General features: G+C 41.1%; 4 protein-coding genes across 7 annotated transcripts; 3 read left to right on the forward strand and 1 right to left on the reverse strand.

The window, feature by feature from the left end:
* The first annotated feature begins 1,605 nt into the window (after window positions 1–1,605).
* LOC124200137 (beta-1,3-galactosyltransferase 5-like) lies at window positions 1,606–5,325 on the forward strand. The gene is made up of 2 exons (XM_046596302.1): window positions 1,606–1,769; window positions 4,149–5,325. The coding sequence occupies exons 1-2, from the start codon at window positions 1,740–1,742 to the stop codon at window positions 5,223–5,225; spliced, it is 1,107 nt and encodes a 368-aa protein (XP_046452258.1). The 5' UTR covers window positions 1,606–1,739; the 3' UTR covers window positions 5,226–5,325.
* On the reverse strand, window positions 5,226–12,154 carry LOC124200005 (ataxin-7-like protein 3). 2 transcript variants are annotated; one of them, XM_046596116.1, is made up of 7 exons: window positions 12,023–12,154; window positions 7,647–7,958; window positions 6,887–7,152; window positions 6,537–6,804; window positions 6,183–6,292; window positions 5,872–6,081; window positions 5,226–5,778 (listed from the first exon to the last, which is right to left on the reverse strand). In XM_046596116.1, the coding sequence occupies exons 2-7, from the start codon at window positions 7,939–7,941 to the stop codon at window positions 5,605–5,607; spliced, it is 1,323 nt and encodes a 440-aa protein (XP_046452072.1). In that variant the 5' UTR covers window positions 7,942–7,958; window positions 12,023–12,154; the 3' UTR covers window positions 5,226–5,604. The 2 variants fall into 2 exon arrangements, with proteins under 2 accessions (XP_046452072.1, XP_046452144.1); XM_046596188.1 differs by lacking the exon at window positions 12,023–12,154 and adding an exon at window positions 10,508–10,645.
* LOC124200391 (arginase, hepatic-like) lies at window positions 10,823–12,484 on the forward strand. The gene is made up of 7 exons (XM_046596652.1): window positions 10,823–10,961; window positions 11,019–11,091; window positions 11,159–11,265; window positions 11,341–11,606; window positions 11,674–11,730; window positions 11,797–11,978; window positions 12,039–12,484. The coding sequence occupies exons 1-7, from the start codon at window positions 10,854–10,856 to the stop codon at window positions 12,260–12,262; spliced, it is 1,017 nt and encodes a 338-aa protein (XP_046452608.1). The 5' UTR covers window positions 10,823–10,853; the 3' UTR covers window positions 12,263–12,484.
* A 598-nt stretch (window positions 12,485–13,082) lies between these two features.
* Window positions 13,083–15,039, forward strand: LOC124200214. 3 transcript variants are annotated; one of them, XM_046596473.1, is made up of 9 exons: window positions 13,083–13,237; window positions 13,371–13,592; window positions 13,666–13,723; window positions 13,793–13,893; window positions 13,948–14,121; window positions 14,183–14,339; window positions 14,401–14,511; window positions 14,583–14,676; window positions 14,744–15,039. In XM_046596473.1, the coding sequence occupies exons 1-9, from the start codon at window positions 13,211–13,213 to the stop codon at window positions 14,751–14,753; spliced, it is 954 nt and encodes a 317-aa protein (XP_046452429.1). In that variant the 5' UTR covers window positions 13,083–13,210; the 3' UTR covers window positions 14,754–15,039. The 3 variants fall into 3 exon arrangements, with proteins under 3 accessions (XP_046452429.1, XP_046452497.1, XP_046452369.1); XM_046596541.1 differs by having other exon boundaries at window positions 13,796–13,893; XM_046596413.1 differs by having other exon boundaries at window positions 13,666–13,893.
* Window positions 15,040–15,119: the final 80 nt, after the last annotated feature.

The following is a 15,119-nucleotide window of genomic DNA, read 5'->3' on the forward strand; positions in this document are numbered from 1 at the left end:
CCGCGAGATTCCGCACAGCAGCAGCAGCATGGAGTAGTCGTTACTGTCTCCATCACCGGTAGTCTCTGCTCAACATCACGGTCCGTCACTTTTCACGAACTTCTTCCGCGATGGTTTCCCGTTAACGTAATCTTTTTCTTATTTTCTCCATTGTGATTCAAAGAGAAGAACCACAGAAAGAGACCAAGTGGAGGGAGCAAAATCCCGGTAAATCAACAGCGATTTTCACACGGGGATGAAATTTCAGAAAGGAAAAATAAAAACAACCTCCCGCTAGCGTAGTTTGGTTACGTGCCATTACCATTTTGTGATCGATGAGTATTCTCTAATAATAACTCAAACAACTGAAGTTTGTTTACACAGACGCAAGACAAAATGCTTGACGTTACGTACTGTACTTGAGATCGGCGGGATTTCATCCTCTCCTGGGATTTGCGGTATTGCCGTGTCATTAATCGTAAACTGACCGTGGACGAATGAACCGTTAATAGTCAAGCAACACGAAGTTCGATACCGTTAATGTCTATCGTTCCATTCATAATCGAGATAATGCAACGTAGCCGTCGGAAACGGCGAGAGAGAAAATATTTTGGACACGCAACAGTTTTGACTGAGGATTTTGTCAATCCTGTTAATAGGAAACTCAGTCACTGTGCAGTAGCCAAAGTTATTTTCTCTTTTGTAACGGTGACGGGCGTATAATAAGCAGGAAATGCATCAACAGGAAAAGGAAAAATCAGATCGCATGCTGTTTATCTTGAAACAGAAAAGTAGCAACTCAATTCTTCTCGAACCCTAAACAGTTTGATCATTAATCTTTTTTTGGTATTTTCGTAATAATAGGCCGTTAACCGAAATTTCCTGGTCGACTAATTATAAGGTCTCAGCAGCAACTCGCTAAAAATATATACAGTTTAACCTCACGACTAATTACTCACTCAAGGGTTTGCGCAAAAATATTCTGTTATCGATTGAGCGGAGAAGCTCCACGAGACCCTTTTCTGGGATGGTATTTAAGTCAGGTAAGGTAGTGCACACTATCTTCCCATCTATAGACGACATGGTTGAAATGTACAACTCCCAACTTGGCCCGACTGTCCCATAAATTTCGTCGTAAAAGTTCCCACAGAGTTAAAGCAAAACTCCAAACAGACTCCCAGATAAACCCCCTGTTTTCGTTTCTGGAAAGATAATTTTTTATTTTTTTGTTACTTAATAAAGTACGTGTTTACTTTTATGCTTTTAGGCTCAATCTTTGGAGGGGAATTCCTGAAGGCGAGCGCTAACAGTTTTGTTTGTATTTATTTTGGTTCATCACATATTCATATGAAAACGTCAGACGAATGGAAATAACGTCTGCAGCTAAAAAAGAATCATGCATAAGGATGCCGATCGAAAGGCAGTTAATCTTTCAAGAGCCCCCCTTTGGGACTGACAACTACCATTCACGTCTATGAAAATACATGAACGCCACGGCTAGGAGAAAACGGCCGAACAAACCCTGCAAGTTCCTCAGCACCGATGGAACCCTCAAGAGGCAAGAGAAAGAGAGAAGCCCCGCCCTCACGAAATACTCCCAAGTATAAAGCGGAAGAATCGAAAGGTGCGGAGCTCAGTTGCGCGCCACCCGCCAGTGAACATACAGAGAAAAGGCATAGGCGAGTTTGCTGACAAACGACGACACAATGTTCTCGCTAACATACCACCAAACGAAAAAACATGGATATTAGCGCAACGAGATGGAGTATTTAACCAAACCCGCAAAAATGGTGAGCTGACTATTATTTTTCTCTCCCCTCTACAATTTTGCTCGAAAATGTCGCCCACCAACAGTTCAGTTCTGCTCGATTTATTCGTTGGCTCCTTGAGTCCGGTGAGTTTTGTGGCCAACAGGTGCACGCATTGTGACTGAATAGTTCGATCACGTAGACGATGCGTAGCGCGGCACACGTAATATCTATCGCCCCCCGCTTAGAAACTAGGTTTTCTTCGGCATTCAAATAAAATAATTTCCATAGCAAAAGTACCAAAAAATTGTTGGTTTCTTTCCCGATCATTAAATCCCACGAACGAAACGAGAGAGAAAAAAAACACGCAATATCGGGAGTTTGGTCGTCCGCACGCGCGCGCCTATAAAACCGGTTGCCTTCAGTCGACCGAGCGTGAAGTAACCGCTTCTCGTGAATTGCTTATAAATAAAAGTAAAATCGAAATGAAAGAAAGTTCGCTCAGAGAGAAGAGTCATCGAAATGTAAAGATAAAGATTGTTTCGGTCGTGCAGGCTTCCGGCTTTCAAGTTCCAACTCAAGAAGAAACAAACGAAAGAGCGAACCAAAGTGAATGTGCATAATGGAAATTTGTACTCAAAGGTCAGCCGCCCGGGATCGTGTAGAAAGGACAAAGTTCACAACCGCAAGGCTTTTTCCTACTCTCTCTCTCTCTCTCGCCATTTGTGTGTGTCTTTTTCCTGATGCCCTTTTTAAAAAGTATCAGACGATCTTCTTTTGTTGAAAAGGAAAAAAAAAAAAGTCTAATAACAGTTGGAAGCCCCCTTTTGAACGCCGCCCTGCTCGACGATCTTCACTTGATTGCCGTGCACATGACCTTAGACTCTCTTTCACAGGGCGTGTGTTTTTCTTGTACGGAGGGAAAATGAAATGGAAAGAAAAAAAAAACGAAGAGAAGAAAAAATCATCATTTTCTGGTGCTCACGTTGTTGTTGCGCGTAGTAAAGAAGACAGCCCGCACCAGCAACAGCCCCAAACACGATAGAACATCATCTACCATTCCCGTATTATTTTGGGAGGGATGGCGTGACCGTTAATTATCTCCTGAGCGGTGCTTTTTCCCTCCATGTTTATTCACTTTTTCACGAATCCCCCTTTTTTTCTCCCTTCGCATTTCTTTGGTGGTGTTCCGAAGATTCATTTGATCTTTGTATCGCTGTAATACGAATCGTCGCCATCAATTTTTCTCACGGAGGTAAAACGCCGACAGAACGGTGAGGCTAAATTCGTGTTACGCGTAAATTAGTGAAAATAGCCGTGCAGCGTGAGGAGGATAGGGGGAAAAACTTGTTCGCTCGCCTTTGGGGGAGGACGAAAAAGAAGCCGCCACTGGTATTCGAAATCGCATACAGCCATTGATCACCGAAACGGACATATGGAAAGAGAAATAACAAACAACGACGCGGGTGCCCAGTCTCGTTTGTTGTTTTAAGCAAAACAAAAAAAAACAAAAAAACATCAGAAACAAAAAAATAAAACAGGTTTATGCCGTTCTTCTAAAAAAATGGATAACTCTTGAGGAGAGATCTATATAAACCGGATTGAAGCGTTGTGGCGCGTATAAAATTTCAAATTGCCTCATCCTTTGTTGTAGCTAGTTAGTGCGCAATTTTTCCAGTTAAACATTCTTCATTAAGGAAAGGCTCTTTTTTAGATGCCTGACTTTTCCATGTATCGCAGTTATTAAAAGACGACCTTGCCTCGGCTTGTAATATTTTCAAAAGTAGTCTATCCAACATGAAGTTTAATGGCTCGGATAGAAACACCTTACTTTCCTTCTCCCTCCTGACTTTCATGACTCTCCCCCGCCGCTGCTTTAAAGTCTTCCTTGCAGCATCTGATTACATAAACTCGGTTATTCCTCTTCTCTCGCTCTCAACGGGATATCTTATAAACTGACCATCCGTGAAGCCTCTCGGCGAAGAATAAAAAATACACAAACAGAAATTCCAACAAAGAAAAATCGTTACAATTCCCTTGCACTACGCCGGGGGACTGTGGATTGTAGGACCCTGTCATTTTAAAAAATCTGCCTCGTAAATTGTTCATTCCATCCGTGGAGATGAAAGGAGAAAAAGACGGCGGCGCCATAGTCGTGTGTAGAGCTGAGCTTGTCAGCTGCCGTTGCCAACTAGCACTAGCACGAGAACAATGACGCGCCAGGTATTTCTGAATCATTCGTCAACAGTTTCTTGCCTTGTCGTAAGAAAAGTTTTAAATCGCCAAAACTCTGTCAACGACTCGATATGACGACAACACATGGGTGGCATTCAACAGATGCAGCCGAAAGAAAGAGAATTGTTTCTTAAAATTACCTTGACATAAAATGTAGTTTTCTTCTTTTATGTTTGGAACAAACAGAAGCAGTTGGACAACTGTTGGTGGACTCCAGCTGGAGCGGGACTCCCCCTTACGAACCCCGCAACACAATCCCGCAGTGGCGGAACAACCATCCAACTGATTGCGACCTTCTTTCTTCTGGTCACAATCGGCCTTTGTTTCGTAGGATGGACGACCAACCCGCCGGAAGAATCTACCAAGGCTGCACTGCTGAAGACGGGCCAACTGTTAAATGTGCATCAGTTTGATTATCGACTCAATAATCCTCAAATATGTGCTGAAAGTACCGTGCAGCCTTTCTTCCTGGCGCTGGTTCATTCCAAAGCCAATCACTTCCGGCAGCGACAGGTCATCCGACAAACATGGGCCTCTCAGCACGATCTCATCCGCCACGTCTTTCTCGTCGGCCTAGCCGACCAAACTGGACTGGAGGGCACCATGGACATCCAGAGCCTGTTGGAATCTGAAAATGCTAAATATAGTGATTTGGTCCAGGGGGATTTTGTCGATCATTACCGGAATTTGACTTATAAAAACTTGATGGGCCTTAAATGGATTGGGCAGTATTGTCCGTCAGTGCGTTTCGTTCTCAAAAGTGATGATGATGCTTTCATCGACGTTCTCCAGCTGCAAAAATTCATCGACAGGACTTGGCCGGGTGGTCCGCCGTCCGAGACGTTGATCTGCAACGTCCACGAAGACGCTCTGGTACAACGATCGGGAAAATGGGCCGTCAGTCGCGAAGAATATCCTTCAAATACTTATCCCGCTTTCTGTTCCGGTCTTGCTTACGTGATGCGTCCTCAGCTGGCCAGTAAACTGTTTCGCTCAGCCAGTAAAGTTCCAGCTTTGTGGGTAGACGATGTTTTCGTGACGGGAATATTGGCTGCCAGTGTTAACGTGCGACATTTCTACCTTAATCTTCGCTATACTCACCAGCAAGATGACCTCGTCCAGTGGCTGGAAACGAACCTACCTTCAAACCCACTTCCTTTTATCGTTTCCGAGTTGGACACCAGTCGACCGGAATGGCCGCGGCTGGCTCATCGACTATGGAATAGAACTTGTACTTATAATGCAGTCGACAGTGATTCCTGAAAGATGGAGCAAGTGATTTAATTCGTTTCCTTCAAATGTGCCAATTACACAATTCAATCCGCAAGAATGTCAATAATAATACACTTTATCATACGTCCGATCGTCAAGTTGGAGCCTTCCAATGTTGTTTTCGTATTTTTGTTTTATATCCCCAGGTGAAAAGTACACCTTTTCAAGCTCAATTCATTGGATATTTATACCTTCTGATTGCGGGCTTGAGTGGCGGAGAGACGTCAAGGTTGCGGTGAAGAGAACAGGAAGGAGTGGGCGGAAAAAAAGAAATCGATCGGAATGAATGAATTAAGTCTGAAACAAAAAAGAGACCAAACAAAAAAAGAGGGGGAGGGGGGAAAGGGAAAATTATAAATAAAGACGTCAATCAAGCCTCGCCTTTGAACTTTTTGCCATTGTTCTTCTTGCTATTGGTTTTGTTATTAGTGACGCTGGGTTGTTGCTCCGTTCGGCGTCTAGCCGATGAGGAAGTGGAGCTGGCCGATGTTGAGGTGGATTCGGCAGGCGAAGCTTCGGCGCCGGGCGTCGGGACGTCGTGACTCTGCTCAAACCAAAATAAAGATAAATAAAACATGAATTGAGTCACACTTTTCTGCGGTGGCGCCATCGAAATTTGATTGAAAAACCACCGAACCTGAGCAGTTAGGAGTGAAGCAAGCGAGTCTCCTTCCTCCCATGTATCCACGTCAATCATCTCCTTGTCCTTGTCTCCACCAATTGTGGGCAGAAGGTGACTTTCCGTTTCTGTGTGATGCTCCAATATGACCTGTCGGACATTTTTTCGTTGAGAGTCCGTGTGCTGAGGACAACGAAGAGAACGTGTACACATCCGGCCAGTATGTTCCTATACGAACAAGAGCGTTAAATAAGTAACCAAGCAGCTTGAAATTTGCACGACGCAGGGACTTTTGTGTTGGGTTATAATAGACGGATGAGTATACATACCGAGATGACGCCGCACATGGTGGTCAAAAGGGTCCGGCGCTCAGTCAACCCCATTGTTTCCATTGTATTACCTCCTCCAGTTGATCCAGTATGCAAACCATCTTCAGCTCCTGCATCGAAAAAGGTTCAATTCACTTTCCAGGTAACGCCTAGTCATCGTTGATAACGAAGTGAAGATCACGAGTGGATGGCAAGGCCAGACAAATTCATTAATTCCGCTGATGGCAATTGAAAAGTGAAAGTTTCAACGTGTAAAACATTTTCACGCCATTCTCGTTGACAAGGATCGTTAAGTCCAGTCTTAAAGACTCAATGAAACAAGCCGTTAATAATTCGTCGGTATGGTTTAATTACCCGGAACTGCAGACGCCGATGACGCAATGGACGGATGACCACTGGAGCTGTTGCTGTTGCTATGGTTGTTGTCGCCATTGCTGCCATTCTTCCATTTCTTGCGTCTCGGCGAGTTTTTGTCTTTTTTGTGCAAGTGATGGCGGCGTTTATTCTTGTTGCCACCACCTCCTCCACCTTCGCCGCTCATGATTCGATGGTCCTGCCTTTCACTGGCTCCACTCGCCGTCCAGTCGTCGTCGTCACAGTCGTCATCGCTTACCAAATCAGCCTAATGAATGAATCATCACGCGCATACCGTATGAGGTGCATAGTTGAATCATAATCAGCCAAGTTGAACGAGGGAAACGGACCTGTCTACTAGCAGAGGTGGCAATACGCCTCGACGCCAATCGTGAACTGTTCCGGCCCATGCCCATGCACTTTTCCAAGTGTGGAGCAAAACGGGATGCGGCCATGTTGCGCTGGCAGTTAGGACAGACGCATTCAGCCGGTTTTTTGCTATTGACCGCTGCCGATGATAACATCTCTGACGCTGCATCGAAATCCATTGCTTCACCACCGCCGCCGGTAGATGAACGGGTCGTTTCGTCTCCGTCGAAATCACATTGTGTATCACCTTAAAAAAAAAATAAAAGGAAAGTTCAAGCTTTTATTGTTACGATGCCGATCATTAGGATACGCCCAGAATTCCTAAGGAAAACACAAAAAAAAAACTTAACGATCCAAGTTGATTGAATTCGTTTCTTTTACGACCTGTGTTTTATAGTCCACACGTAATGGTCTAAAAGTAATAAAAACCGGTTGAAATGAAGATTCGACTCGGTTCTTGACTAAGAATAAACCGAATAGCGGAACAGGTTAAAGAAGTCCAACTATATTCAAAACTCTTTTGAAGGCAACGAATCAAGTGAAATAAATAATAAAAAAATTACAGGAAATGTCTATCGCAACACAAGTGAATAAAGGCATCTATCAATCTACGCTTGAGTTACACCGGCAATGAAAAATGATGACGCTTGATGATGACTCGTTTCTCAAAAATTAATTATTTCCGTTTCATTCTCAAAAAAAAAAAAAGAAAAAGAAAAAAAAAATTAACAAATTCATTACCGGTCACACCGTCCTCCAGGAGAGCGGTGAGTCCCAATTTAGCACCGCGGTGGACTTCAAACACGATGCCTAAAATAACGTCATCGACTATGTCCTCATAGAACGATTGAGACGCTTCAAGGATAGCTGACTCGCTCAACGGATGAAGTAACCGACCGCCACCTGTTAAGTCTTCGTCTCCGTCAAGCTCTTGCACGCTTTCAAGTGGATCGTCCAGCACATTCAGCGGCACCACTGTAATGGAAAGCGTCGGAGGCTGTTGTTGTTGCTGTGATCCTGATGCTGGATCCACCATTTCGATTATTTCTTGCCCTTATCACATAAAAACAAAAAGAAAACAGAACGAACGATCGATCATTAGAATATCCAGGTGCACTCGATTTGTAACGTCATTGCATCATTAGTTGTAGTTGTAGAAAAAAAAAAGTTTTCCACGGATAGAATTCGTTTTCCCCCGACTAGACAAGAAAATGGCTGACGTCATTTATCCATGAATTCATATGAAAATGTGTCTCGCAATCGCCGTCGTTTGTTGGCCAGTCACGATCGCTAGAGTCAATGTTGATTCTTGTCTTTTTGGGTACTTTTTGTCGATGTTGACTTCATTTTATTTTGTCGCTCTCGACTTTAGCGGATTCGTTCAGCTTAATTTAAAGAACCGTCGCCATAGGATAGCCGGATAGCGTTGTCCTAAGTAATAGCAACAGATGGAGGACACATGAAAAGGAAGACAAACTTGGGTGGAAAGAGAAATTCGTCATGGTGCTGAAGAAATACTGCAGACGGATACAGGTCCAAGATAGGCTCTGCCCTTCGCTCCCCCCCCCCTGTCGGGTGTTTCTCTTTTCCGTATCAGATGAATGATATCATCCAAACACGAGGGTGGAGTACACACACACACACCTTACCAAGAAACTGACGCTTACTTTCTGTGGTTGACCTTATAAGGGAAAAGTAACAATTGAAAGAAAATCTATTTTGGTCGGTCAGGGTAACACGAGAAAACGGGGACAGACGGGACATTAGCATAACAAAACCAAAAGAGAGAACATGATTAAGTTAAATAGCTATTACATTGTTCTTATCTATTTAATCAAAAACGCAAATTGCTACTACTTTTCTTTGTTCAAGCTCTCAGCTGGAAATTGATTTTATAAACCATTAAAACTCCAAGTAAATATGTTGCACCCAAAATAAATTTTCTTTTGGAAGTGTTTAAAAGGTGAATGTGAATACCTGGCCTAAGAGACAAAATGCATAGTAATCTCGAATACCGTTTCTGATGGCATGATCGTATCACCATTACGGGAGACGTGATGACGGATTGCCAAACGAAAACTTTTTAACCTCTGAAAACCTTAGGAAGAAGAGACTTTTGAAAACTAAAACATGAAAAACCAAGAGAAGTTCCACCAAGGTCTAACTAGCAACAAGATAGTGTCGCCACCATCAATTTTGATTGCCGGTTTCACTGTCTGTCTAACCTTCAAAGCCAAAAAAGAGACAAGGAAAGGCTATAACAGAAAATAATTAGGCGAGGAACCAAGGATAGTTCTTTATTTTTTTTCGAAATTCAAACGGAGAAAAACGTTGTGGTTCCGAAAGGTATAAAATTTCTACAGCCACAAGTCGAAGTGGTAAACCAATAGTCATGTGCGATGTGCGCTACTTTTTCCACCTCGGAGAACATTGAATTCAAAACTAAAACGACACATTTCCCAACACAACTACATAGGTAGGCAGTAGGCTCTATACCACCACTCTTCAATCATCCTCATCGGCGTTTAACATTTTATTTGCATCTCCCTCGGGTAGTAGAAAACTTCTTTGCCGAAGGCAATAAATGACTTGTAATTGATCAAAAAACCAAAACCTTCGTTGAAAACCGGGAAGAAATTGTAGATGTCATTCTGTACTGCGGGTAATTCTCTATTCTGGTCATGGGAAAGAAGAGAGAAAAATCGGCTCACAGCTACGACATCTACCAGCACAATTAATCTGGGCAATTTTATAGGAATTCTTAATTATCTAAGGCAGCAAACAAAAGAAATGAAAAGAACCGACGAATATTTCTAGAGGCTTTTGACCGCGGGGTGATGGTGATTGTTTCCTAAAGGTATATGAACAAGGACCTCAACCAATTTTCTTAATCACCTCCGAGCGGCCGCAATCTATGACCCCACCAAAACCGCATCACCTACAACCTTTCTTTTTCTCATTCGTTCTCACTCTTCTTTCTCGACTTCTTCCAATTGCTGAACCACAGACACCAGTAATTCTGCCCAAGTTCGCTTAGGAAATGGAGGTCTTTCCAACTTCCATGACCTCCGCTTCCTCCGCAATTTCTAAAACTCATCCTTCCCGGTGAAACCTTGAGAAATACAGTTCAGTCTAATAACACATTCAAATGCTTTGGGCTTCGATACCGTTCAAAGTTTTCTTTGTTCATCTTGGTAGCTTCCGAAATAACGAAACAAAAAAAAAACTGGATAGATGATTCAACAGCCGCAGGTAAAATGAACGTTATAATAAGTAAATCGATCAAAGTAGGTTGAAAAGCTGTAATAAACTCAGCATATTTAACCTCCAGCATTTTATTCTTTTCCCAAATTTCTCATAACGCAGACGCCCTTCTGCCATCTAACGAACATAAAAAGAATTGCTACAGGACCCCCCCCCCCAATAAAAAAAGAAACATCTCGATCGATCCAAAAGATTCGTTCATGTACGATTCTAGTAGTGCGATTCTGCCTGACATACAACAAAAAAGCCATTTAATTGGTTCAATTAAATTTAAAAAAAACAACTCTTTATCTGCAACGAATGGATGACAAAATTGGTAAAACAACGAGAAAACTTACTTGAAAATGTTTGACTATTAAATTTTCCAGGATTGAAGAAAAATGGCGATTATACAGAAACTAAACACCCTATCACGTTGAGATCAAATTTACTTTTCAGTTATATATTTTAAGAATAACAATCCAGGAGATTCTTGCGGTTGTTTTTCCGACGATCAACCGACTCGGTCAACACCAACACACAGATCGAGAACAAAAAAAGATCGAGCAGACGACATTTTATGACGCTGTTGCTAGGCAACTTGCTGGGCACAATTAAAAAACAACTCGGGCTAAGTCTCAAATATCAAGGCCACTGTTGCGCAAATGTCTGATCAAACGTTGATTCATTATTAACTGACAAAAAATGTTGAAGAGGGGACCATTCGTTCACGTCCAGCAATGGTTTTCCATTTTCTCCTCTCGAAACTACTCGAAAATTGGAGTTATTGGAGCACCATTCGACAAAGGACAAGTAACTGCCATATTGTATCGATATTGATATCAACTTTGACAATTTTGTTTATTTTAGCGTAAAGAAGGAGCTGCCCTAGGACCAAGTTCTTTGCGCCAGTCTGGACTAATTAAGCATTTGGAGTCAATTGGTGACTTGAAATTTCCTTGCTGTGTTTCCTGATTGCACAGACTAGTATTATAGCCATACTTCAACAGGTTGTGATGTTCATGATTTTGGTGATATTGACTATCAACCCACTCGAGAGGAAGGGACTGTAAAGAATGTTCGAAACATGAAAGATGTAATAGCCTTCAATGAGAAAGTAAGATCCTTGAATAGATAATTATGTGTTTCAAATTATCTGTCAAATCCCTTTTCTAAATAATTATTTTCACAGCTTTCACAAAAAGTCAGCCAGATAATAAAAGATGGTCGTATGTGCCTAACTTTGGGAGGAGACCATTCAATTGGTGTAGGTACTGTTCATGGTCACCTGAAAGCTCAACCAGAGACATCACTTCTCTGGGTCGACGCTCACGCTGATATAAACACTCCGGTCACAAGCAATAGTGGAAATGCACACGGTATGCCATTGTCGTTTCATATAAAGGAGCTAACGGAATACCAACCAGAGATACCCGGTTTCGAATGGCATAGCCCTATGTAAATAATACTTGATTTACTTAAATTAGATTCAAGTAGATTCAATATTAAACCCTGTCTTAAATAGGATTTCAGCCAGAAACATTGCTTTTATTGGTCTTCGTGATGTAGAACCTTATGAGAGGTATGAGAAAATATCTAAACTTGACTTTCACATTATTTACTCTTGAAAACCTTCTTTTTTCTTTAGGTTAATAATTGAGAAATTGGGAATGTGTGCTCTATCGATGGAAGAAGTTCACGGGATAGGTATCAAAGAAGCTGTCAAGTACGCACTAAGTCGAATTGATCCTCGCAATACTAGACACATACACGTTAGTTTCGATATTGACGCCCTCGATCCCCTTGAAGCACCATCAACTGGAACTCCAGGTAGTAGAACAAGAACAAAAAAAAACGGAAAGTTGGAAACTTACCCCTTTTTTCAAATAGTTCGAGGAGGATTGACGTTGAGAGAAGGAACCGAACTATTAAGAAGTGTGCATCGCACCGGTCGGCTTTCTGCAGTTGATATAGTAGAAGTAAATCCACTACTAGGCTCAGCAAGTGATCTGAAGATTACACTGGATGCAGCTCGTCACCTGGCAGCAGCAGCAGCTGGATATTATCCAGGAGGGTGGGCTCCAAAAGGTGTCACCGATATACCCCAGTCTTAAACCAAAAAAAAAAAATGTTAAGTGCATTTTAAACCACGATCTGTTACATTTTACTCGTTAACTACCTAAATTTTAATTCAGCCAAATTTCAAGGCCCAAGAAATCTTAAAGATCCTGTGCCATTCCCTTAAGATTTTCAAAAGTAGTCTATAACTATTGCTGCCTTGTTTTCAGATGTTTTAACTTTTCGTTGCTGTTGATTAATACAATTATCTCATGGTATTCACAATATATTTTTAAAGAGGAACACAACAAAAAAATTGAGCAATTTACATTTCTGTCATGCTTGTTCAATTTTTGATTCAATGGAAAAAAACTGTCTTAGTGGAATTTGTTTTAGAACTTAAATTACAGTGAGGGAATAGCAACTAACATTAATTTAAAAGCAAATTTAGGTACAAAATGAATTATACTTTCTGTTAAAAGTAGTGGACATGCACATCTGTGACCCAAGTTTACTGAGATTCTGATAAATCATCCGAAATTCGCACCAGGCCACTCAACAGCTCACACGTTGCAACAAACAAGTTCAAGCAATTTCAGACGAAAAAGAAAAGAAAGAAGTACAAATTTTAATGTGTTTCTTAGACAGTGTAGCATAATGTAATACGCATATAAAAAGTGCATTTATCATCTACCAATTTTGTAAAATTATCATATTTTTCTCTTGATTAACAGTTCACATGTTCTACATTTCTAATTTTCTACATTGTCGAGCAATTTTTTCCAAAAAGACAAATTTGTGCCAAAGATGGCGGTGACTTTCAATAAAGTTTCGCGCGGCAAATTTTGTTTCGGCTGCTGTTTTACCGACCTTGAAAGTGCCAGATGACAAGGTTCTTATTCTTTGACCTGACGTGGTGAATAGGTGTTCAAAGAAAGAGAGAACACGAGTTGAAGTTTTTGTGTTGCAGTTGCTAGAAGTGAATACGATAATTGGATACCCAAATGAAACGCGAACGTAACCATTGTAAAGTAAGTGGAAAAGTGACTGAAACAGTGAAATTATTTTTGTTTTATGTATTGAGTCTACGTTATTGTGAGACTGTTTTGTTTCGTGTGGAATTTTCAATCGTTTCAACAAGTCAATGTAATTTCTGGTACTTAGGATATGGAGCTCCATTTGACGATGGAATTGAGCCATCATTTGGAAAACAAAAGAATTTTAAACGGTCGCTACGAAAGTGTTTTGTCGAAATTGATGAAACAAACTGACACAAACATTTTCTGTCCTACTAGCGACACGAATCTCAACATCACCACTCGTATTCCCAAAATAACTATTTCAGGATCTCTGGCTGCTGTTGAATCCGCTCGTCTATCTATACGGGTTCAAGCAATATTTATTTTATATTTCCATTCATTCACCAGAGTTATTCATAACGTGTCGTTTCTATTGAAAGGAATGTGTGCCAGTCGTGTTTGTCGTCAGCTGTCGATCGGATAAAGTCCAATCTCTCGGAATAAACCTTCTTGTAGCCCACTTTTCTTCTACATTTGGAGTCAAACTAGTCTTTAATCTGGTTGAAGAAGATGCATGCTATCAGGTGAATATCCGAGGGCACCACTATCGATTTGAATTTCTGAAGGAAGCAGTGTCCCATTTTTGTCATCTCGTCCAAACTCCTTCGGTATTCGGTCATGTAATTTATTTATTTCACTATTAATCATAAAATTGTGTTTAGGAATCGGTCGAAATGGAAATAAATTCTTCGTGTTTACATATTAGTCTAGTCAGAAATTGCATTCCATTGATAGAGAAAAAATCAGGAGCACGAATCTGCTGCCCCGTCAACGGCAGTTTAGTCCTGGTTAGAGGATCACTGGAAGCCACGTATTTCGCCAGTGAAATGATAACCGTAAGAAGATTTTTTTTAAATTATATTCAACGCTCATTAGGTGAATCACTGGATTTTCTAGGGCGTGACACCATTGTATTTAAAGTTCCAACTCCCATCGTCTGAAATTACTGAAAGGGCTCGATCGATCGCCCGACAAATGGACATATCTATTTCCTCAATAAAAATAGACTCGGGTATTAATGAATTGGTTTTATCTACTTATGAATGGAATACTCGTAAGTTATAAGAAATAAATATTAAAAGTCATGTAAGGGATTAATTACGTACTTCTAATAGGTCACCTTTATGAGATTCGGCGCATAATTCTGGGCTTGCCTTCAACTGCTTCTATTTTTCCAAAACAACGCCCACTATGCGCGGATTTAGTTGATTTACCCAAAAGTTTCTGTACGTTGTTTTTCGATCTTGCTAAGCTGTTTAATTGAATGATGGCCTTTCTTAATCTTTCGTTTTTTTAGACAGGAGTGTGGAGTGTACGATTTTCGAACCACAATGCGAAGAACTAGCCTTAGAAGGCCATAGGAGTTCCACGGATGAAACGCTAAACTTGAGGTTATTGTTCCTTTTTTTATATGAAATGATCTAAGCAAGCTCTTACATTTTCTCTAAAATTTTACAGGCGAATTTAAGCCAGCTTTTGTCGGACCAACAGAGGTGACACCCAGTTTAACCGTTGTCACATTCTACCGTGCTTTAAACCCAGGATTCTTTCATTTTACATTTTCAAATTGTGTGCTGTAAAAACGTTAGGTCGGAGTATCTATACAGCTATAGTTTTAATGTTTAAATCAGATTACGTGTGCCATTCTGGAAACAGAAAATTGTGGCGCTCCATGTTGTTTCCTTCTCAGAAATTCCTCTCAGAGGTACTAACTACTCGGAAAATGTTGATAATAAAATGAAAGTAAATTGTGATTTCGTTTTCTTTGAAGACTTGTGTGTCAGCGTCCGCTTTTTTTTGGGGGGGGTTAATGAGCATGACGTAACTAATTACC

Source organism: Daphnia pulex, chromosome 1, assembly GCF_021134715.1.
Source record: "Daphnia pulex isolate KAP4 chromosome 1, ASM2113471v1".
NCBI classification, from domain to species: domain Eukaryota; kingdom Metazoa; phylum Arthropoda; class Branchiopoda; order Diplostraca; family Daphniidae; genus Daphnia; species Daphnia pulex.

Excerpts from the sequence above, each read along its gene's own strand:
- LOC124200137 (XM_046596302.1), top strand. The coding sequence starts at position 1,740 with ATGGAGTATTTAACCAAACCCGCAAAAATG. Across the intron at positions 1,770-4,148 it reads TAACCAAACCCGCAAAAATG|AAGCAGTTGGACAACTGTTG; the intron begins GTGAGCTGACTA and ends TGGAACAAACAG.
- LOC124200005 (XM_046596116.1), bottom strand. The coding sequence starts at position 7,941 with ATGGTGGATCCAGCATCAGGATCACAGCAACAACAACAGCCTCCGACG. Across the intron at positions 7,153-7,646 it reads CCTGGAGGACGGTGTGACCG|GTGATACACAATGTGATTTC; the intron begins GTAATGAATTTG and ends TTTTTTTTTAAG. Across the intron at positions 6,082-6,182 it reads CCATGTGCGGCGTCATCTCG|GAACATACTGGCCGGATGTG; the intron begins GTATGTATACTC and ends TTGTTCGTATAG.
- LOC124200391 (XM_046596652.1), top strand. The coding sequence starts at position 10,854 with ATGTTGAAGAGGGGACCATTCGTTCACGTCCAGCAATGGTTTTCCATT. Across the intron at positions 11,092-11,158 it reads TAAGCATTTGGAGTCAATTG|GTTGTGATGTTCATGATTTT; the intron begins GTGACTTGAAAT and ends ATACTTCAACAG. Across the intron at positions 11,266-11,340 it reads TAATAGCCTTCAATGAGAAA|CTTTCACAAAAAGTCAGCCA; the intron begins GTAAGATCCTTG and ends TTATTTTCACAG.
- LOC124200214 (XM_046596413.1), top strand. The coding sequence starts at position 13,211 with ATGAAACGCGAACGTAACCATTGTAAA. Across the intron at positions 13,238-13,370 it reads GCGAACGTAACCATTGTAAA|GATATGGAGCTCCATTTGAC; the intron begins GTAAGTGGAAAA and ends TCTGGTACTTAG. Across the intron at positions 13,894-13,947 it reads ATCTCGTCCAAACTCCTTCG|GAATCGGTCGAAATGGAAAT; the intron begins GTATTCGGTCAT and ends AATTGTGTTTAG.